The sequence below is a fragment of the Diachasmimorpha longicaudata genome, chromosome 7, assembly GCF_034640455.1.
Source record: "Diachasmimorpha longicaudata isolate KC_UGA_2023 chromosome 7, iyDiaLong2, whole genome shotgun sequence".
Lineage (NCBI taxonomy): Eukaryota > Metazoa > Arthropoda > Insecta > Hymenoptera > Braconidae > Diachasmimorpha > Diachasmimorpha longicaudata.
In genome coordinates, this window is record NC_087231.1 from 772,705 (window position 1) to 795,274 (window position 22,570).

The 22,570-nt window shown below is 41.6% G+C and overlaps 2 protein-coding genes across 2 annotated transcripts in view; one reads left to right on the forward strand and one right to left on the reverse strand.

Moving 5' to 3' along the window:
* Positions 1-10,001, forward strand: part of LOC135164763 (uncharacterized) — a 30,775-nt gene extending 20,774 nt beyond the window's left edge. The window contains exons 3-4 of the mRNA XM_064125417.1: positions 9,553-9,729; positions 9,915-10,001. Of these exons, the coding sequence (XP_063981487.1) occupies positions 9,553-9,729; positions 9,915-9,967 (230 nt within the window). The 3' untranslated portion in view covers positions 9,968-10,001. The remainder of the gene's footprint in view (positions 1-9,552; positions 9,730-9,914) is intronic.
* A 9,554-nt stretch (positions 10,002-19,555) lies between these two features.
* On the reverse strand, positions 19,556-22,253 carry LOC135164764 (uncharacterized). Its single transcript, XM_064125420.1, has 4 exons — positions 22,068-22,253; positions 21,450-22,008; positions 19,861-21,398; positions 19,556-19,750 (listed from the first exon to the last, which is right to left on the reverse strand). Exons 1-4 carry the CDS (start codon positions 22,251-22,253, stop codon positions 19,556-19,558), a joined length of 2,478 nt encoding a protein of 825 aa, XP_063981490.1.
* Between the last annotated feature and the right edge of the window lie 317 nt (positions 22,254-22,570).

Genomic DNA, 22,570 nt, shown 5'->3' on the forward strand with positions numbered 1-22,570 from the left:
TCCAAGGGAAAAGGAAAAAATAAGCAGGTTCTTGTTCATTGGGAAGGATATCCTGATAAGTTTGATTCTTGGATACCTGCTGCAGAACTGCATGCAATTGGGAAAAAATGAAGAGAAACGAATTTTATATGGTGCTCCCCAGCAACAGCAGCATGAGCTATCATCCTGATAATACAGCATCGAAATTCACGACCTTGCTTCCAAAACAAGTTGAACTGGAAGGAGAATGGGTAGTGGGTCTGAGTGAAATACAGTTTCCTTGCAATTTTTTACATATACGTAATGGAAAAGATTCTCCAATCAATTTCGTTAGTAATCCAATCCCCAATAAGAGTAAGGTAAACGCACTACAAACATTTTTTCTACCTACTGCAGTTTTCAAAGATATAACAGATTTAGTGGGGTTCATGAATACTTTTCCGTCTTTGAGTACTCATATCCGATTTGAATATTTAGCGCAACAAGGTTTTGTGAAAATTGTAAAACACTGCAACTCCAGGAACTGCACTAGCACAGTTCATGCAATAGACTTTTCCGATAAAGTATCCGATATGTTGGGATTTGAGAGAGGTATACACAGCCTCACAAACGCCAGGCCGTATTGTCAAGGATCTTCACCAGCAAGTTTGGCCAGAGGTTTACCTGCGAATTTGTTCATCTACAGCGATCTTTGTGTACCCTCCGTAACAGGTGACGTGCAGTCATCTCTGTTACGAGTGGTACCATTCAGCGCTTCTACGTATACCTATGGGGCCATGCACTGTACTACGTTTTCCACTCCTCATTATATTCCGTTGATGAGGTATTCATTTCGCACAATTGAAATAGATATAAGATGCAATCAGGGTGATATGATTCCATTCGAGTATGGTCCTTTGAACGTGACACTTCATTTCAAGAGGATTGATTGACTAAAAAATGAGCCCGTACATTGCATATTACGCAAACCAAGCTGGTGGAGGAACAGTGGACCGATATAATGATTTTGGAAGGATATTCGTTGGAAGTCCTTATCAACGAGGTCATGGAATTGGTGCTTTCCTTGGAGGTCTGTTTCGACGCATTCTGCCCTATCTGGGAAGCGCAGCCCGAGCTGTCGGTAAAGAAGCTCTCAATGCGGGTATTAACGTTGTTGGGGATGTAGTGACAAATGGCAAGCCCTTAAAGGTGGCGCTGGAAAACCGATTAGCCGAGTCTGGGCTGAAATTGAAAAGGAGGGCCCAGGACAAAATTGGGACCATGATGCGTGGCTCAGGATATAAGAGGAAGCGTAAACGCCTCGCCTCTCATAAGCTCACTGGCCGTGGATCTGCCAAGACATCCAAAACTCGGAAGAATAAAAAGAAAAGACCCGTTGCAAACAAAAGAAGCAAGAAAGTGAAAAAAGTACCGAGACATAAATCAAAGCGGAAGACTCGTGATTTGTACGATATTTTCAACTAATTATCATGTCGTTTCTACATTCGCATCTTCTGAGTGTGTGAAGTCGGAGCTGGACCTATTTACCATACCACCTACCCAAACAAGTATTGAAAATTCTCAATTTGTTTATTATAATCCTGTATCTACGCTGTCGGACGATGCCCCAATTGAATTCATCGTACCAGGCCATGGAGAAGAATATATTGATTTGGCACATACCATGATCAAAGTTCGCGCCAGAATCCTGATACCCGATGGCTCTGCTGGTATAGACGACTCTGTTGGGCCTGTGAATAACTTTTTACATTCAATGTTTAACCAAGTGGATGTATATTTCAACCAAAAGGTTGTTACGCCTCCAAATAACCTGTACGCTTATAGAGCATACATTGAAACATTACTAAACTATGGAACCGATGCAAAGTCCTCACATCTTGGAATGTCTCTTTGGGCTACGGATAGCTATGGTGCAATGGATTCTATTGCTGTAGCGGCGGCTGATGCAAGAAACAACGATGGACTAGCCGTACGTCAGGCAATTACTAAAGGTGGAAAAGCACTTGATCTACTGGGACATTTACATTGTGACGTGTTCAATCAAGACAAGTTTTTGATGAATGGCGTAGAGCTACGCGTTCGTCTTATCCGTGCAAAGGACGACTTTTGCCTTATGGACTCCACTCCCCTGCATTATAAGGTGCATATAGAAGAAGCCTCCTTGATAGTTCGCCGTGTGAAACTCAGCCCTGGAATTTTGATAGCTCACGCTAAAACGCTTGCAAAGACAACTGCGAAATATCCTTTGACACGGGTGGAGGTCAAATCTTTTGTTCTCCATCGGGGGATTATGGGGGAGACAATAGACAATGCCATTTTGGGTCAACTACCTAAAAGAATCATACTGGGATTTGTTGACAATGTCAGTTTCAACGGATCGAGAAAGAAGAATCCCTTCAACTTTCAAAATTTTGGGATAAACTTTTTATGCCTGAATGTCGATGGACGCCAAGTACCTACAAAACCTCTGCAGCCAAGTTTCACCTCTGGTGTCTGCCTAGATGTGGAGGCATTCAACACCCTATTTGCTGGTACTGGAACACATTTCAGCGACCATGGAAATAGCATCTCTCGTCCGGCCTATTCCGATGGATTTTGCTTGTTCGCGTTCGATCTGACTCCTGATTTATCTGCAAGTTCCGCTGGCCATTGGAATCTGGTGAAAAGTGGAAGTATTCGCATTGAAGTTCGCTTCAATAGAGCAACAGAGCAGAATGTAAATTGTCTGTTGTACGCCGAATATGACAATTTGCTAGAAATTGATTCCACAAGGCAGGTTATTGTCGACTACAGTGGATGAAAATGGAGGACTACTTAATGGGAGCGCAGCATAAGATTGCATTAGTTGCATTCAACCTGCTGAACGAGACCAACGCTCATTTCCCGGATTACCGACGTTCTATGAATACCCTTGAGCTCCTGGAGATATTACCGCATACAGATGCATGCATTGGAGGTGTCTACCCTGCCGACCGTGTCCCCTGGACATGGCCCCGGCCCTGTGCTATCATCATCAACACCGACAGCCACAATCAGGCAGGAAGTCACTGGGTTGCCGTTTACCTCGGTTCAAATAGGCGAGGAATCTATTTCGACAGCTTCGGAATGCCACCCTTCGATACAAGAATCTCTCAGCGCCTTAAGCGAAATTGCAATGTTTATGAATGGAGCCAGAAGAGACTCCAAGATATATCGTCTGATGTTTGTGGGCAGTACTGCATTGTTGTGCTCCACTGGTTGTTCAATGATCGGTCTTTACAGTCCTTTCATAAACTATTTACTTCAGACACAAAACGTAACGATCGCATTGTTATGAAAATGTTCAACAAAATTATTCAAAAACGCAATTGTAATCGTAGAAATTTAAGTAAGCCTTTTCAGAACTTGTCTGGTAAATGTAGTTTGCATTGTAACCAGCGGTCTTTAAAAAATATATTCCATTTGCATTAATTTAATAATAATAATAACAATAATTTTGATTACTACTATTTTTTAAATCCCTAATATTATGTACCACCCCTCATACAAGTATAATTTCTGAATAAATGATTTATATACTCAATAAATTATGTATTACATATTTATTTCATTTTCCCCATATATACCCACATTTCCCACGCCATCCACTTTCCCCCCACTCCCGCCTTTTTGAATCACGTGACCCTTACCACCCATTTCCCACCCACTCTCCCGTTTGGATCACGTGACCCTTACCACCCATTTTCCACCCACTTCCTGTCAAACAAAAACATTCCTTTGCGGACCCTCACCCCAGGGGGTCCACAGCGCGGCGACGTCCTCCTCAAAGGACAATGGGGAAAACGTGTTCGGACACGTCTGGAAAAAGGGGGGAAGGGGGGCGATTCCTGGAAGAAAATTCGCCAATCGTGCCCACTTACTACTCTCAAGGGAGCGACCGTAGGCGGCCGTGCAACTTCATCGTGGAGATTGCTTACGTGTCCCAATTAAGTACAGCACATTGCGTTTGTGCTGAAGCCCGCGTCCCCGGTGGATCCTTTTTCGTCGTCTCGAGCGATTTTCAGTACTCGGACGACATAGAAATCCACCTGAGGCAGCTTGAGAAGGTTTTCAGCTGTCTCAGGGATCGCCGCGTTCTGGTGGCGGCAGATGCCAACGCCCATCACTCCCTCTGGGGCCCCAGGACCACCAACCGTGTTGTCCTCCTGGGTGAGCTCATCGAGTCCTTCGGTCTCCGCGTGGCGAATGATGCTAGGCAAGGCCCAACCTTCAGGGGTGCCGCAGATACGTCGTTCATTGACGTCACACAGGCCACCCCGGCATGTCTAAATTCATACGTGCTTGGAGGTTGCAGGACGAGTGGTCCACCGGTGACCACACGTGTGTTAGCGGTCGGTTAGTGATCCAGAGTTCCTCACAGCGCGTCAACAACTCGGGGGTCGGCGCGGGCTCTACCATGGGGTTCAATCTTCATCGGGCCGATTGGGAAAAATTCGACGCGACGTTCGATAAGGAGGCCCGTGAGAAACTGGCGGACCAGCCGCTGGATCTCCCAGCGGATGTTGAGAGAATGGCAGAGGTGCTGGGTGACGTACTCAACAAAGCCGGCAAAGATTCGATGCCGCGCCGTAGACATTACCGTCGTGCGAATCCGTGGTGGACCGAGGAGCTGACCAGCAAAGGCAGGTTGGTCAGTTGTCTCCGAAACGGCTACCGAAGGGAGATTAACCCTGACGCGCGAAAAACCAAGCACAATAGGTATCGTGTAGTCCTGCGGTCCTGCTGGGTAGCTCGGGACGTTGGGTGCCGTCCCTGGGAGGGGGCCTTCCGCATCCTGCCGAGCTGGGAAGCTCGGATCGGGGCCCGGTGGAGGCGCTGCAGGAGTGCTCCACCTCAACTCCCCCCGAAAGAGGAGCACAGAGGGAGCCGACCCACAGAAAGGGGGAACCCACTCATTTCACCCGACGACCCACCCCGCGAACCGTCTCTTTCCGGAGGGATACCCACCCACTCCCCCTGAGACCCAGCCCCACGTTTGGCGTCGCGTTTTCACTGGCCTCCACCGTTGCGGGAGGTTCCGACTACTACCGCGTAGCTGGAACTAGTTGCGAGAACGGCAACATCCATGCCCATCGCATTGCGATGCAGCCTGCCCCCCCGCACCACCACCGCCGCGTGGACGCGCCCCACCGCCAGCCCATTTCATCCTCCCTCGCATCTCCCGAGTGACCGTGACCCCTCCTAGCACTTCCCGAACCCCCCTGGAAGATCACCGAACCATTCCGCGGGCAGCCCCTCCGAATATCTCCAAAACGGCGCAACCCCTTTGCCAAAACTTCCCAAATATATGGGATTCCGGCCCACCCCACCTCCACCACCACCTAATCCGCGACCCTCGCCCTCCGGAGCCCCCCTTTGGGCACAGGGGTTCGCCCTGCACCCGTAACCCTCTTTGGTATAATTATTGAGGCCCCTCCAAAGGGGGGATCCCAATCCTTACACCAAGTCCGATTCAGGGTCCGCGTGGTCGTCACACCCCGTGTGTAAGGGCGGTTTTACTCGCCATTACACCCCCTGCGGGAGGCGGATCGAGACTGCCCGAAGAATGTCTTTGAAGTGCTCCGGAGCTAATTCGACAATCGGAGCGTCACGATCGCCTGGAGCGACCAAGAGGGTTCCAAGCCGGCCACCCGGGGCTGTCCGCAAGGATCAGTCCTCGGTCCCGCTTGCTGGAATCTCATGTTCGATGCCCTCCTCAAGAGCATCCAGCAGAACTTCGGCGCAATCGAGGTCGCGTACGCGGACGACCTTATCGCAGTCGTATCGGCCGACTCGCGTAAGGAGTTAGAGAGAATAGGCCAAGCTGTAGTAGACCACATCTCGTCGTGGTGCGCATCGGCGAAGCGCGAACTCTCGAAGAGCAAGACGTAGGCAACAGTCCTGGAATGCAATTCGCAGAAGAGAGCGCTGCGGGTGCACAATAGGTGGGATAGGGCGCGGAAGAGAGGCCGGCACATTCAACCGGCATTGGACAGCTGCCCTACCGAAATCAGGCTTGCCGGGCAAAAGATTAAGTTTAGGAAGAGCATAAGGTACCTCGGGGTACATTTCAATAGGAACATGCGGGTCCGGACCCACACCGAGTATATATTAGAAAAAGCTAGGGTACTTTTCAGTTGGCTATCGGCCCTAATGCACAAGCGTTGGGTACTCCGATACCGATCGGTTAAAATCGTGTTTCAGGGCGTTTTGCAGGCTGTCGCGTCGTATGCAGCCCACGGGTGGGTGGATCGGTGCACACCGCACGACTGGAGGAAACTCCGTACCGCACAGAGGAGCGCGCTGCTGATGGTGACTGGCGCGTATAGGATGGCCTCACACGAAGGACTCTGCGCAGCTGCTGGAGTTCTTCCTGTGGACCTATTATTGAGAGAAACAGCAGCGCGCTACCAAGCCAAGAAAGGTTTTCCGGTTAGAATAGGTGAAGTCGACATAGACCCCGCGAATCCACGCCTCGATAACGACGGTCGCCCGATTGAGACCGTCGAGGATCATGGACTGTCCGATATATGCACCATAGCGGGAGTGCATCGCGAATATCATCGGGAATCGCCCATGGCCCCAGGCGGCACAAGCGCTCGTGTCGTGGAGGGTGTCATTCGCCGTGTTCGCGGTTTTTTGCAGGCACTGTATGTGGTTGAAATACGTGAAAGCGTACGTGGAAATAAGAAACGGCAGCGACGATGAGTGAATGAATGAATAAGACCAACCAGCTCTCGTTGTCGGAGACGAGAGTCGTGGGGCAGGAACCTGGTCAGCTTCTCCCAATCGCTGAAAAACGATTTTGACGGAGCGGTATCGGAGTCCCCAATTCTTGTGCATGGGGGCCGATAACCGAGTGAAGAGTCTCCTAGCTTTTTCTGATATATATTCTGTGTGGGTCCGGACCCGCATATTCCTGTTGAAGTGTACCCCGAGGTACCTCACGCTCTTCCTAAGCTGAATATTTTGCCCGGCAAGCCTAATTTCGGGTGGGCGGATCTCTACCGCCGATTTCACGAGTCCACGTTCCTTTCACGCTGTATGCCATCCAAAATGTGCCAGCGGCGCTCTCTTCTGCAACTGGTCGGCAGGACAATTGCCTCTGTTTTGCTCTTTGAAAGTTCGAGCTTCGGTGATGTACACCTCAAAGAGATGTGATCAACGATAGCTTGGCCTAACCTCTCTAACTCCCTACGCAAGTCGGCCGATATGACTGCGATGAGATCATCCGCGTACGCGAATTCGATTGCGCTGAAGTTCTGCTCGATGCTCTTGAGGAAGGCATCGAACATGAGATTCCAGCAAGCGGGGCCGACGACTGATCCTCGTGGACAGCCGAGAGGCGGCCTTGGAAACCGGTTCGTCGCTCCAGGCGATCTTGACGGTCCGATTGTCGAGGTAGCTCCGGATCACGTCAAATACATTCCCCCCTTTCAGAAGTGCACGAAGTGTGCCAACTTTCCAAACGGTGGGGAAACCGCCGTACAGAAGGCAGGCGTTGAACAGTCTAATACAGATATGAGGCATCCTCATCACGGCGACTTTCAAGACCCTAACTTCTACTAAGCCGCATCCTGGGGCTTTGTCATTCTTAAGGGTCTTTACGAGACCCTTAAGTTGGTCGTCCGTCACGTCAGGTGCGTTCTCTGTCTGAACCCTTAGGTTCCTTGCGCGTTTGCGCATGTGCGGCTGTTCCGGTGTGTCGTCGTTGGGGTCATCGTCGGGTACGTGTGTCCAACAGTACCTCAGCAGTCTCACGCATCGTAAGTGTCGTGCCATTCGCGGTTCTGAGTGTGCTGAGTACGGCCCCAGGTAGTTTATTCCACAAAGGTCAAAATTGATCAGTCTCTCCATTCGGACCCTTTGAAGGTCCATTGAAGACCATTGATATTCGATTAATTCGCTTTAATAGTCAATATTTATTTTTTTATTCATTAAAAACTTTTTCAAGCAATAGTTAGCACTCCATTTTTTATTTTTCGATTGAAGGTCACAAGAAACCACGTCATTAGATTGAAAATTGTTTGTAGGTCATATATAGTCCATTGTCATCTGTCTATCATGTATCATTTATAGGATATTAATGAATTAACGAATATTATTCTGACGGACGAGTTCGCATGCCCATGAGCACTGCACCGCGTCATCTTTTCGCAATGGTAAACAGCTGTGAGCTTCTGCTGCATTTTTTGGAGCATTGACTGTGCTTTCAATGTTCGGTCCAGTGTTGTGAGCAAATAACACTAAAATGGATAGAAACGGCTTCTGTAATAATTAAGGCGAAGTGTCATTTCTCGCGTTTTCATCTATAATCAATTATGCTCCGAAATCGTTGGACTTCGGTTGCTATTTAAAATCTTTCACATTTCCGTGATTGATAGAACCCTTTCCACAGCCCGAGGGCTGGTGGAATAAAATGGAGACCGTGTGAGGGTAAAAGAAATTAAAATCTCTGCAAGTTAATCTAGAATAACCGATGTACACAGATAAGATCAAGGGATTTTTGTTATCTACACGTAATCGCTGTCTATGTAGATTCACTTTCTAATGATTTTCATTTCATGGCACAATTCTCTTTGCCGAAATTTGGATAGGAAAAATAATCTCCTGAATACCACTCGAACTTCAAAATTATAGAGTATTTCCCTCTAGGTTCCCTGCATACAAACGAAGTCGTCAAGTTTTTCAGGAAAAATCACTCGTGCTTCGCACTCGTGATTTTTTAGCCTGAAAAACTTGACTCCTTCATTTGTTTGCAACGAATCTATCGGGAAATATTGGATAATTTTGAAGCACTTGTGGTATTAGATGTGAGTATTTATGATTTAATTTAATTTATTACAGTGTTTAAACACTGTGTGTGACAGTGTACAGTCAGTAAAGGTGGAAGATGTTAGAATGATATAAGTGATATTAGGTCCTCATTTTCGGTAGAAAAATCGTCTATTTCGAAATATCGAATCATACAAAATGAAATAGATACTAATAATTTTCTCAACATTTGCATAGCTCGTTGGATTATTGATGGAGTTAAATTTATTTGTCCATAACTGTTGTATTATGAGTTTTGATTAAGATTAATTGATGAATCTGTTCTTTAGTTATAGAAATTTGGAAATTTACAAAACCGGTCAGTCTGTTACAGTCTCTGTACTGAGATAATTTTATAATACTCTAATTCCTAATTACATTGATTTCGTCATGACTTTAAATTATGAAAATCTCATATTTCTTGCAATTACCCGTGGTTGGCGGTTGGATAATCAAATCCTATCAGAAATCGACACCTATAGTTGTAGGTCGATAAAGTAGTCATCGGTAGAATTGATTTGGAAAAATAACAATTTTTATCACAGAGGTGAAAATTGCATGGCCGTTATTGTTGATTGGATTCGGTTGTAATTGTTTTCAATTGGACTAGTGTTTCTTTATTTTATCAAAACTGACATCATTAAAAAATTTTTCCCCTCACTGAACTGGGGGTAATTAGTACCCAATTTTGCAAGCACCCTTTTTTTTGCTAGCCGATTTTAATGGACATTATTTTTTTAGTCAACACACAAAGAGATGGCATCAAATGCTCGAGTTTTCGTCGCAGATGCAGTTGCAATATTACAGAAATACATCATACACTTCAAAGAAAGAGACAAATTCATCATTTATTCGTCTATCATATGGAAAGAGATCAGCCGGCACTTGGCGAACAAGGGGACGTCCCACAACGTGTATGTGAGTGTTAAGAATAACCGGAGGAACTTTTTATCTATTGCTTGTGATTGTATTTTCCGAAGAAGAACGGAATGTCTCAATCCACAAATCGACTCTCGAAGACTCAGAAGCTCAATCAGCTGATGAGTCATTCGAGCTAGATGACAAATGTGCTGGTCTTGATGAGTCCAAAATTTATATCACAGCAAAAGAGTGGACCAGTATACAAGGGGTGAGGTTACTTATAAAGATGGGATGACGTATAATACCTTAGGAACAGGTGTACACACGAGTGTTCTGGCTGATGCCATTCAACGTCAAACAGATGTACCTTGTTGTTTCGATTTCGACAATTATAAGTTAGCTCGATCAAGCAGAGCTGCCCATTATCTTAACGTCACAGGCCATTGTCGCAGTCAAAAATGTTTGACTCCGTTGTACTGTTATATTGATGAAGAGCCTTGTGTTGCGTATGGAATACGCAGAAAATAAAAAAAATGGTATCGTAAATTATTTCATTCGAATTCTATTCAATTTATCTTTGTCAATTTTATTTTTCCGGATTGGCGAAATTCATTTGAATTTTATTGACAGCCAAAATTCTGGTCTAGTGTAGTTTTAATCCTCGACGCGTCTGCTCTCTAAATCATTCTATTTTCTTATTATCACTCTCAATATTCTCTCGAGAACAGAATCTACTAAATTTTCAGGAAACATCATTAACGATCGCTTGCATTATATTCAGAAATTGTATTCAAACTCAAGTACCTCTTAAGCTGTCTATAACCTAATCGTCGTGGTCCTCACTCATCCTCAGGCACACGAATCCCACCTAGTCCTCAAATTCTCCGAAATCATCCTGATTGGTTCGACGTTACCTGTGCCCATTAGCATATAAGCCGGACCTTTTTCAAAATAGTTAGTCACACCGCATTCTTCACGGCTCTGTCTAGATGCCACTAGCAGACTCTCTGTATAATGTAACGTGGTATTTTACCGCGTTACTGGTTCTCGACCGTTTCGCGATTCGGGAGACCTCCACCAGACGGGAGGTCACCTTCAATGGCGAGAGTTCGAGTAGAGAGGGAAATAGGTTTAATTATTTATTGGTTATTGTTTTTTTTTAATCAAATTACGCGCCACCACGTTCCTACTGAGGACGACAGCAAGGATGCTGGGGAAGCCGGGAGATGTCGTTAGTCTTCAGGATAATTGAGAGGATAAAGGAGCGGTTTATTTGGCCGACATTGGAGCCACCATCCAGGAATCCTGTACCCGGAAGTGAAGCAGTTGTCGTGCACGTGGCTGTTGCAGATCAGCAAATATTCATCCAATGGATGGAAGAGAATTATTTCTCTCAGGGCAACGGAGGACGCAGGGTGTATTTAGGGTTAATGAGGATGCGGCTAGGCTATGTTAACCCGGATTAACTACAATGAAGTTGTTAATTTGAGTCTAGCTGGAGTTAATTGCAAATGCGCTATGATTGATGGGTCTGTTGACGTTGTCACCCCCCCCCCGCGCCGTTACCTAATATCACCGCGTTACCGACCTGTTGCGGATTTTCACGTGTCGAGGGAATTCACTTCCTGTTTGGTGGAGATCGAGAACGGACCTGTGTGTCAGTTTGTGGTGCCGCGGACGCCATTTCGCCCGAGTATTCATTTGAGGCTTTGAAGCATTTTTAGGACGAATTTGAGGAAGTGTGGAGGTTTCGGGTGAGCGTGGTGGTCAGTTCTTTTATGTTGTATAACTATTGAAAGACTGTGGGCACAGATTCTGAGTTTTTTGATGTGAAACATCTATAGGCGCACTCCTAAACCGAATCGTTGGCGTGGCGATACTTGCCGTGGCGAGCAATCGCCACGCTATACTACGGTATGCCTATCTATATTCTGTGTAGTAGAGTGTACGGTGTGGCTTCTCACTCAGTTCGACGTTGTTGTTTACTACGGTAAACATAACCTGCGTTTTATTTAATTTTTCATTTTAATTTTGGATAATAAAATATGTGTGACAGTGATAACTCAGAAGATCAAAGTGATCAACCTTGTGCAAAGAAAGTGAAACTACACTATGGTATACTACCAAGTCATCAGTAAGTAGATCGTATTTTTCACGTCTCCATAAATGTAATTATTATATTTTTATATTTAATTAATTATATTCATATTAATCATATTAATAATTTATATAAATTATATTAATATTATCTTCAATTAAGTATTCTTTTATTATTCATGAAGGAATTAATATAGAAAAATTTAGTAATAAAATTTATATTTGCAAATCTTTAGTCATATATTGCAATAATTAACTAAGATTTGAGTTGATGAGTATATTGAAGTCACACTTAAAATTTTTTTTTTTTTTGTGTATTTTAATATCATATTGTTTTAAATATTTCAGTTCCCAACAATCATCACAGGGATCACAAAATATTATTATTGAAACTGGACGCCACCCTGATCAGTTAAGGGGTTATTCTCATGTGAACGCCTATATTTTACCACTTTTTCGGAATTTTTTTTTTATGCGACAACAAACTTCAATCATGTTGATTTTTCAATATATTTTTATTTGTATTTTGAAATATACGAAAAAATTTTGTTTTTTCGTTTTTTACATTTTTAACATATATTTTTTTTAAGTCAAAGTAGTCCCCAACAAAAAAAGGTAGTTCACTGGTCAAGGTGATAGCGGCTGTTCATGTTGTCTGACATAAAAAAATCGAATGGATTATTATTCAGTAGATCTGTGGCTATCGTCCCTACCAAATATAATCAATTTCATTAAAAACAAAAAAAAAATATCGAACTTCAAAAAAAAAATCACGAAAATCTCCTCCTTTTTCGTTACAAATCCTTTCAAAAAAATATGAAGATATTGTCGAAAATAACCAATTGTGGTAGGGACGATAACTATAAATGAGTAGAAGAACAGCTGTAAATTTTAAAGCAATCGGTTGAATACTTTTTCTTGTAGGACCTTGACCGTTTCAGAAAATGATGATTCGAGAAAAACGCGTTTAAAGTTGAAAGCCTGGTAGACAATTGCTTACGACACGTCGGCGACTATGAGCTGTAACTTATCAAATACTATGAATTTCGGTCTGAATTTTTCACAGCATGTTTTCAATAGGTTTTACTGTCAAAATATCAAAAAAAAAAAATCGATTTTTTGAAGTGCTCACATGAGAATAACCCCTTAAACACAAGGCATACTATCAATGTTGTGTAAGACTTTATTAATCGAAAAGTACGAGACTATTTTAAACTATTGCATCTATTGGAGATATGTGTTCTTCACATGTTAAACTACAAGACGGAAGTGAATTAATTATGATTGTAATATACATTTCACCTAATAACAAAATGGATCATATCATTTCATTTTTACATGAAAGGTTATTTCCTTATAGTCAAACAGGTTCAATAATTCTTAAAACGAATAAACATAAACTACCATTATTTTTAGCTGCATATTTCAATGTAAATTTTGCAAGAGCTGAATCAATGCCATTAATGACTTTTCTTCAAAAAGAATTTCAATGGCAAATCAATAACGATCCAAAAGAATCTACTACCAAATATGGAACAACAATAGATGCTGTATTTGTGAGATATCTTGATGGTGTTTCATCCAATACTTTTGTAACGTACTTTAGTTATCATCGACCAATCGTCACAGTAATACCGGCAGAGGAAAAATCGAATATAACTATTATTGAAGCCACAGATGAGAATATTTAAATTGTGGCAACTTGATACTAATATCGGATTTTTATATTATGTAAATAAATGTTTATTAAATAAAGTTACCATTTACTGTCAGAATCTCGTAATACTTCATTTTTTCATTAGGCTATATTTAATTCCTGTAATAATATTATCTTTTATGCATATTACTTGTACACACACGAAACTAACTGTCTGTGATGAGCCTTGCGACTTCTGTTCGATGATTTGTGTCGCAAACTCATTAATTTCTCGCCATTGAATTTTAGTTCGATTTTCATAGTTTCAAGGTCGCGTGACCTCCGGATTATTTTGCCTCTGGTTTTGTATTTATTTCCTGGAATGTTGTTCGTTCCGGGTTACGCAGACTTATCGATTTTCGCGTTACTGTTCCGAGTCACTGGATTATTTTGACAAAATTATAACGTTTCGATTCTGATTAATTTATCTGACTTTTCCGACAGCAATTGAGTTTCATGACTCCGTTGTTTGAGTTACATTTTGTTTTACTTTTTTTTGGACAATAGCAACTTGCGTCTTGGAACGCAGTTGTTCATTAAGTATTTATTTATGACTCATTTGACCGTTTTAACATTAAGACTTGATTTTTCTTGTTGGTGGACTTCAGAAGATTTTTATTTGATTCTTAATTGGACAACAGTGATATTCTCATATCGATTAACGTTGTGTGTTGTAACGCTTGGTCGATTTCCGGGGATTTATTTAATTATCTTCTTTATTGTATCGATATTATTTTCTTTTTTTTTTTTATTATTAAGCATTGTGATCCCCGACAATTCTGACAATTGCGTTACTCTTTTCGAAATCCCAGTTGCATCCCCTTTCAGCTTCCGATCATCTGAATCTCGACGACCTGAGCTGCCGGAGTTATTGAGGCTGAGAGCGGTGAAGGGTTTTGTTTACGGTGGTCATTCCGTTTTAATGACCTGGCGCCTGACTGATTTTTCTGATTTTATTTTTTGGGGTGTTCTGGTGCCAGAGGGCGGGCTAATGGACGAAGCGCTCCGCGAACCTTCCGAAATTACGTCACAATACATATGGAATTATCTAGACTGAATAAACCGAAAGTAAAAACGAGAAAGGTGTTCCACCCGATTTTATCTTAGTCTCCCGGAATTCACCTGTCACATCCTTATCCTTTCCACACATTCAATTTAATTAAGCAAGAATTACTACAACATTGAATCAACTGCATAAAGAACCGATTTGGCGTGCAGTAGTTAGAGTTGAGATTGTTTCTATAGAGTAGAATTCTAGAATTTACGACTCTAGAAAATTCAAGGTTAATTGCAATTCTCAACCCCTAACACCTCGTGAAAATGAAGATTTTTACATGACGGTAAGAACACGGAACACACCGGGTATTAAGCATGAGGACTTAAGACGTCAATTGCGTGGGCAAGAGCGCAAAAAAGCAGGCGCGGCAGCGTTTTACAAGGGCTGCGGAAATTGCTTGAAGGAACAGGTAAAGGAAAACACTAAATTTGGTGGTGGGGTTCCTCCTCAAATACCGAAATTAGACACTATCCGCCAGGCTAAGAAAGAATTCAGTAACGATTTATGTGGGATTGGAGCGGGGAAGAAAAATGTCGTTGAAAATCTTGTCATGATGAGATATGATTCTAAGTACCACGGGTTCATTCATCAAATTTTAGAAGACAAATTTTTTGTTAGTTTTAGGACACCTCAGCAGCTTCACGCCTACAACCAGTACTGCTAAATTTCCAGGAATTATTCTTCAATATCCGTGGATGGAACTAGAACCCTTGTGCACAAGGTGGAACGCTACAACAAACCCCTTTCAGGTCCCATCTTCCTGTATTCCATTCTCATTAATTTTGATGGATTCAGCAGACCTATTCGCCACTTTTTCATGCACTGCTTTTCGCTCATGATTGACTCACAGACATTAGAAGAGTTCAAAGCTAGCTTGAGTTTCACTTGTATTGTCCGTGGTCATGAACATCAAGATATAGTAATCAAGAATGGACCATCTGTTCTAGAGGCTCGGAAAGAGCTAGAAAATTAAATAGCTGAACGTGATTATTCTGTTGTGTATCGTGGTGGATTTTTAATGACATAAAAATGGACCAGTTAACCCGCCTTTTTCCCTTGACAGTCCATAAACGGAACAAATGCTCTGAAGGGCGCCAGTTGTTCTTTGTCTCGACGGGAACAACAAACCGAAAAACATAATCGCAGCGGATAACTCACGACAACGAACTAAAAATCCTAACTAAAACGTAAACTTAACAACTTAAAACTAAAAGGCCAAGGGAAAGGTGGTATTTGCTCACGCTGCTCAGGATGTTGGTTGTGGAGAGAGGGGTGGTTCGGGGTGTGCTGGTCACTGGGCTATCAATTCTATAAATTCAAAACTCAACACATATTTAATATTTCTTTACGGAACTACATTCTTTAACTTCCGATACTAATAACTCAAAATACAAATTTCTACAATATTCCAAATCTTAATAATGACACAAATATAAACCCAATAATTTTTGTGAGAGAGAGAGAGAGATTTTATAAATTACGCAATATTCCATTTATTTTAAGGAACGTAGGCGTATCGTCGCAGAAAGAAATCCAACTATGTTAATCCATCTAATCCATTACAATAAATTTTATCAAAACCAACCAAACAAAAGAAAATATACCGATCCAAATGTCGGGCTAAATGTTATTAATTTACTCGAAAATCTAACAGTCCATAATTTAGAACTCATTACTCATACTCGATACATTCAATAAATCTGAATTATAAGTTGCAAGGCGTCATAAACGCAATTAATAACGAAAATTCCTAACGTAACATAATCTATAAAACATACGGGCTCCGAGAGCATAACACATAGCAGCTAGGGCGACGGACGCGGGATATACACTATACGGAGGCGCGACCTTGGCGAGAGAAAATACGCGGGAGATTCTCGCGGAGGCGCGTAACGTAAATAAACGTAAACTCGTACTCGAAACGACGAATCGTTAGACACTTGTTGTTAGCGAAGTGTAATCGCAATGGCCTAAGGCACAATAAAAAGAAAGAGAACAAATCTCTAGGCGATAAACGCAAACACAGCTTTCCAGAAAAATATCTGTAAAAGGCAATAATCTACAAATAATTCACACGGCTAATACGTACCCAAATTCAGATTTTCGATTATAAAATAAACCAAAAGGCCAAAGGCACAAAAATGGAATAAATCCATAGGCGATAAACGCAGACACAATATTTCATAGAAATATCGGTAAAAGGCAAAACTTGCAAATTTTTCCAAATTAATTTGGAATATACGGATAATCCATAATAAAACGTAATTTTGGAATATATAAAATAAACCAAAAGGCACAAATGTACAAAAGAACTCGAAATTTCAAGAAAGCAGTAACGTAGATTAAATATATAGGCGACTAGCGCAAAGTATGTCCTTGATACGTGAATATTCTCTCAAATTCCAAAAACATACGTGACATCACCAAGCTCACGAGTATTGCGTCACTCAGGCATGGCTTGCAATTGCTGAGCAATTGCTAAGCAATAGAAAAATGTAAAACGTAAAAGACGTAACTGCATGATTTTGGCGTTATTTAAGCTCTACCGCACAGAGCATCAATCTCAATAAATTAACCGGAACAATGACTATTACCCTGAGATGAGAATCAGGACTAGTTATTTTAATCTTTAATAATCATTGTTAATAACGAATAAAAACTCACGGTCACCCTCAAACAGTACCAACGTTGTTCCGAGAATCAGTTGGAATTCCTTCCCGATGGATCCTTAACGGAGTGTCCTGACGATTGGGTGTCCTTTGGGCGATGGTCCGATTACAACTTTTCTCGATGAACAACTAATTTTCACTAATTCAATTATTAATTTTATCGGCGCTGATACAACACGTGGTGATGTCGGCGACGTCTACGTAGAAACTGTTGCTACGCGACAGGTCGGCGCATGGCGACCGACGAGAGCGTAGCGCTCCAGGCGTTATGGCAACGCAGGGTTGGCTTGGCAGATCTCGGCGCGAAAGTTTAAATGTTCGCGTAACTTAATTTTTATTTCCGCGGTCGCATTCTCGGGATCTCCGGGGTTAGGAGAAACGTAATTAATTCTCTAAAAACAAAACGATATTGTCGCGATCTTATTTTATTTATCTATCGCCCTAATTCTTAAACATAACATAAATGGACCTTCTGGCAATCCACGCGATGGTAATGGTCGTGATTACTCGCGTGGCCTTCCACCGTAAAAGTAAACTCAAAACCCATCCTACCCCGTAAATCCATAATTTGAGCGGCAGTGCTTCGACTGCTCCTACACGTTTCCGCGAAAACAATAGAAGGGTTTCAATTCGAATAAATTACGTGGCTCGGTAATATCTTGGCCTAAAAGCGTAATAATTCTCCTTGAACCTAATAACCAAAATTGTAAAACTGCGAGACGCGTCAAATATCCGAAAAATCCAATAAACGTAAAGTCTAATTCTCAAAACGTAACAAAAATTTCATATAACTAATGAAAAACGCAAAAATATATGTATTAGATCCCTTAAAAATAATTCGTTTAATCCCTTATTCTTAATTTTGACTAACTTAGTTCCTCTCTCTCTCTCTCTCCCTTTTACTCACGAAAATTTTACATGACTCTAGATTTCGAAGGGATCCCTTCAGGATTCCTTACAGTTGAAAACAAAGAGAAGCCGTGGAATGGAGAAGAAGATTTGTACGATGAGAGTGTAGAAGAGAAACAGTGGAACGAGCAAAGCCGTCTAAAAGCCTGGATTAATATAATGTATGAGAACTCTCTAAAAATTTCCCATGAAGGGTCAGAACCTAATTCTTTTTACTGCAATGATTTTATCATCAGATTCATCCCATTAGCTGTGGAATTTTGCCTCTGGACATCAGTTCCTTTACCGTATACACGTGGTCGTGCTACTTCCATTTATTCAGCGGGACACTTTTATGATGTCAAGAATTGAGTTTTACAAAATTTTTCTGGATTAATCCGAGCTGATAAATTCGTCAAGATTATGTTAGACAATGGATCAGTAAGTGCTACTCTTCTACACTCCAAAATGAAGGTTTTTCACGAAAATGAAGGTCCTCGTCCAAGTCCGCTCCCAAAGGAGAATCCACAGTCACAAAAAGAGATCCCACCACAGCATCAAGTATTCGAGGATACTGAGTGTGTAGCATCTATATGTCCAACGTCAGAAGTTCCAATAGCATGCGATTATCGTCAATCAAAAGAAGCCGATCTATCAGTTCCTGTTGATGTTACCTCTGAGAGTGTTGAATCCCGTGACAACCCGTGGCACCAAAAATTGATGGCTAAGCGTACTGGCATTGACTCTCAAGCACAGCCTGACATAGGATATCAGAACGATCTTGAAAGTTGCTCGAAGAAGTCGTGGCTTTTACGTTATGGAAGTAAAGTGAAAAAACCCACATTGATTGGCAACAAATATTACTTTGCCACCAACACTTGTGGTTTCGATTCTATCGTTTATGTCTCGGCTAAATCTGCAATGGATGATAAACATTATTTGGAGTCAATCGAAAACTCGAAGAACCACGTCCTGCAATTCATCAAGGAATTTATCTTCCACGGACCAACTACTGCTGTGGAGAATATCAGAGTGAAGTTGTTACTAGAATGGTTTGAGTCAATTGAGTTATATTCAACAGCCAATGCTCTCCAATCTTATTCCACGAGACCGCCAGCGCGCTTCGGTCGCCGAATTTGAATTTATTCCGCAGTAGAACATGTAATATTTTCGATGGTGACTTAAACAATCACTTAGTAGAATTAATGGAATTGTTTATGTTGCCCGAAAATGAGTTAGTTTCATTTCATCGTTATGATAAATTACGACTTTGTTCCCAAGCAGAGTTATAAAGTTCGTTTCTGGTGACGATGTGGTCTCTGAAAAATGTAAAATTTCTCACGACCAAAGTTGTTGTGGGAAGTTAAGTGTGCATGTACAACTGTTTTTATTTAATACTATTTGTAGTTCTGTCCGATTTTTTTTTCGACAAATGAATGGGGTGTGGATGAAAAAAAATCACCATTCTGACCTCATTTACGGCTGATTTTTTATAACTACAACTTCGTTGCGATACACAGAAATTTGACATTTTCCAAATACAAATGCAGCAACAACTTCATGACTGTATTCAGGAACAAACCCTTTTGTTGGAATGATGTAATGAAACGAACCCATCTTCATTGCCATTACAAAAATCTTTTTGTCCACGACAATTAATTCATCTTCTATCTGTCATAATAATTCATTCTAATTGCAATATTGAAACTGATTTTACTTAGCAATCATTGATCATGATCAACCGAATAATTCCGTATATACATCATTTTTCACTGTATTACTTGAACGTTGAGCTCAAGAAAAATTTTTAATGAACCCCATGATCGAACACGTGAAAATGCAGCGTATAATTGACCGTGGTTGAAAACATCTTTCCGAAAATCGATTCCTATTTCATCGAATGTTTGACCGTGGTTTCTATTGATTGTCATCGCGAAGGCGGGTCTTAATGGAAATTGGCGTCTTTTGAAGACGAACGGGTAAGTATTCTCACAATACAGGGTTACACGGTGTATGAAAACTATTTCCCCTGCTTTATCACCGGTTAGAATCTGACAACGTAAAAGATTGTTCACGAGCTCAAGTACTTGTAATCGTGTTCCATTACAGAGTCCTTCATTGATACTCATGTTGCGTATCACCATAACGAAACAATTAATTCTTAGTTCCAATTCATATGGGGGAAAATTTGGAGGATTCAAAGTATGGAGATATTCTGGGAGAATTTCATGACTTTTGTCCCCGTTATCACAATCTTCTGCGCTGTCAAAAATCGTATATATCTTTTGATTTCTCCTGTCGAGTAACTCCATGACACGATCATTAATTTCGTCAACGTCTATATTCCGTGCTGATAGAATTGCCACTTTGGCTAAATCTCCATATCTCCTTTCATTAATAATATTAGTGAATATGTCGACTGTATCAGCAGATATTTGAGCAATGGACTGTTCTGGAGGTTGTATATTATTGTTATCATCGTTCAAAGGTCCATCTCCGACAGATAAAAGATATTTCGCAAATTCTTTCTCTTGAGGTACAGCTCGCATATTTTCTGTTAAAGAAAATATTGTAAAGTGTTTCCACAATGAACTAAATTGAATAGATAAATCCACCAGTTCACTGCGCGTTGCATTTGGTTTTACTGGAAGTAATTGTCGAAAGTCTCCACCAAGAATCATGATCTTACCGCCGACAGGTAAATCATTGCACATAAAGTTACGTAGAGTGCGGTCAACTAATTCTAGAGCAAACTTCGGCGCCATTTGAGCTTCATCCCAAAGGAAAACGTCGACTTCTCGTAAATATTGAGCTTGCTTTGACTGATTCTTGAAATTCGACACAGAATCATGGAAAATTGGAACAGGTATTCCAAACGATTTATGAACTGTTTTCCCTCGAGGAAGTAAAATCGCGGCAATACCTGTAAACGCCATCGTATGTACATTTTTTTCTCTAGCTCGTAATAAATGATAGAGAGTAGTATAGACGAAAGTTTTTCCAGATCCGCCAGGTCCATCTAGGTAGCAGTATGCTGTTCGTGGTTCCTGTGATTCAACAACATTTAACACCTCATCGACAATGTTAGGCTGTTTCAAATTTAGTTTCCCATATTGACTGTGACCAATAGTTCTGTGTTGTTCAAGTGGTATTTCATCATCACTTTGGATATCAATACTGTCATCCAAGTCCATCAATTGATAGAATTGATAAGATAGGAGCCGATTCACTTCAGCATAAGCTCTTTTTTCTACTTCTGGTGCGCTGAACAGACTTTGCAAATCTTGAGACATCGCTCCCTTAAACTTTTCCCAGAGTACTTCGGGGTTGATGGGATGACATTATATCAAAATTCGTACAAATAAATTACGTAGTTGTCTAGGCATCATCCATACCTCTCCTTCTGGCATTGCACGTTCCCATTCTGCGTCATCCTCGATGAGATTTAAAGCTAGGCAAGCGCTTGGACACGTTTCATATGCTTCACCACCTACTGTCCTGAGACTTTCATAACTTGTCGACCCTTTAACGTATATCAATAATGAGCGCGGATGACACAATTCATTTTGCGTTGGACTAACACTATACATGCGTCCAATAACATTGACATGAGATTGAATTTTCGTCCATTTCGATCCATTAGACCCAGTTAGTTTTTGGAACACATAAAATGATGGAATTTCAGAATACGCGAATTGATGGGCATGAGGATCTCGTTCATTTAGAGTAAAATAATCGAGTAGCATGTTTGTTCGGTGCAATGCTGATCTCATATCATCTTCGCTTGCATCATCATTGATAGTAACATTTTGCTGGTTCTCTAAGTGGATAGGTAACCGTACGATTGAGTGACTTTTGTTCTGTAAGGGTCGGCCTAAGACTCGATCACATGCTTCTGCTGGTCCTACATATCGACCTTCTACGAAATTCTTGATTTCATCATGCGCAATTACACTTTCATTAGTTTCTGGATCAGTTATCGTAATACAGGCTGCATCATGACCTTTGTAACCGATTTAATGCTCGTCACTACTTCAACGTTGATATGAGAATCGAATATTTTCAATAATTTTGGGTTATAAGGTACGACGTACTGGTTATTAGTTGAGAGACCACTACGGTCGCAATGACCTGTATTGCGTCTCCGATAAGTGGGATATCCATCTCCATCCATCGAGGTCTCCTCTCGAAAATTTTTCGGGAATTTTTTAGAACATCGTCATTTTTCATTTTTACATCAATTTCCGCACGGACCATGAATCATTTGCTTTAAGACTGTATTATGGAGAATAACGTCTCCTTCAGAATCTGGGATTTCAGCTGAAATGTATTTATCAACTACGTCAGGTGTGGTAATCAAGATACGCGAGAGCGTATCGGCCAAGTTGACGTTTTAGACCCGTGTGACGTCATAGGCCGATGCTGTCGCGTATAATATACACGACACAACTACTCCCCGAATGGTTTTCATTTTTTTTCTCGTTATATGAA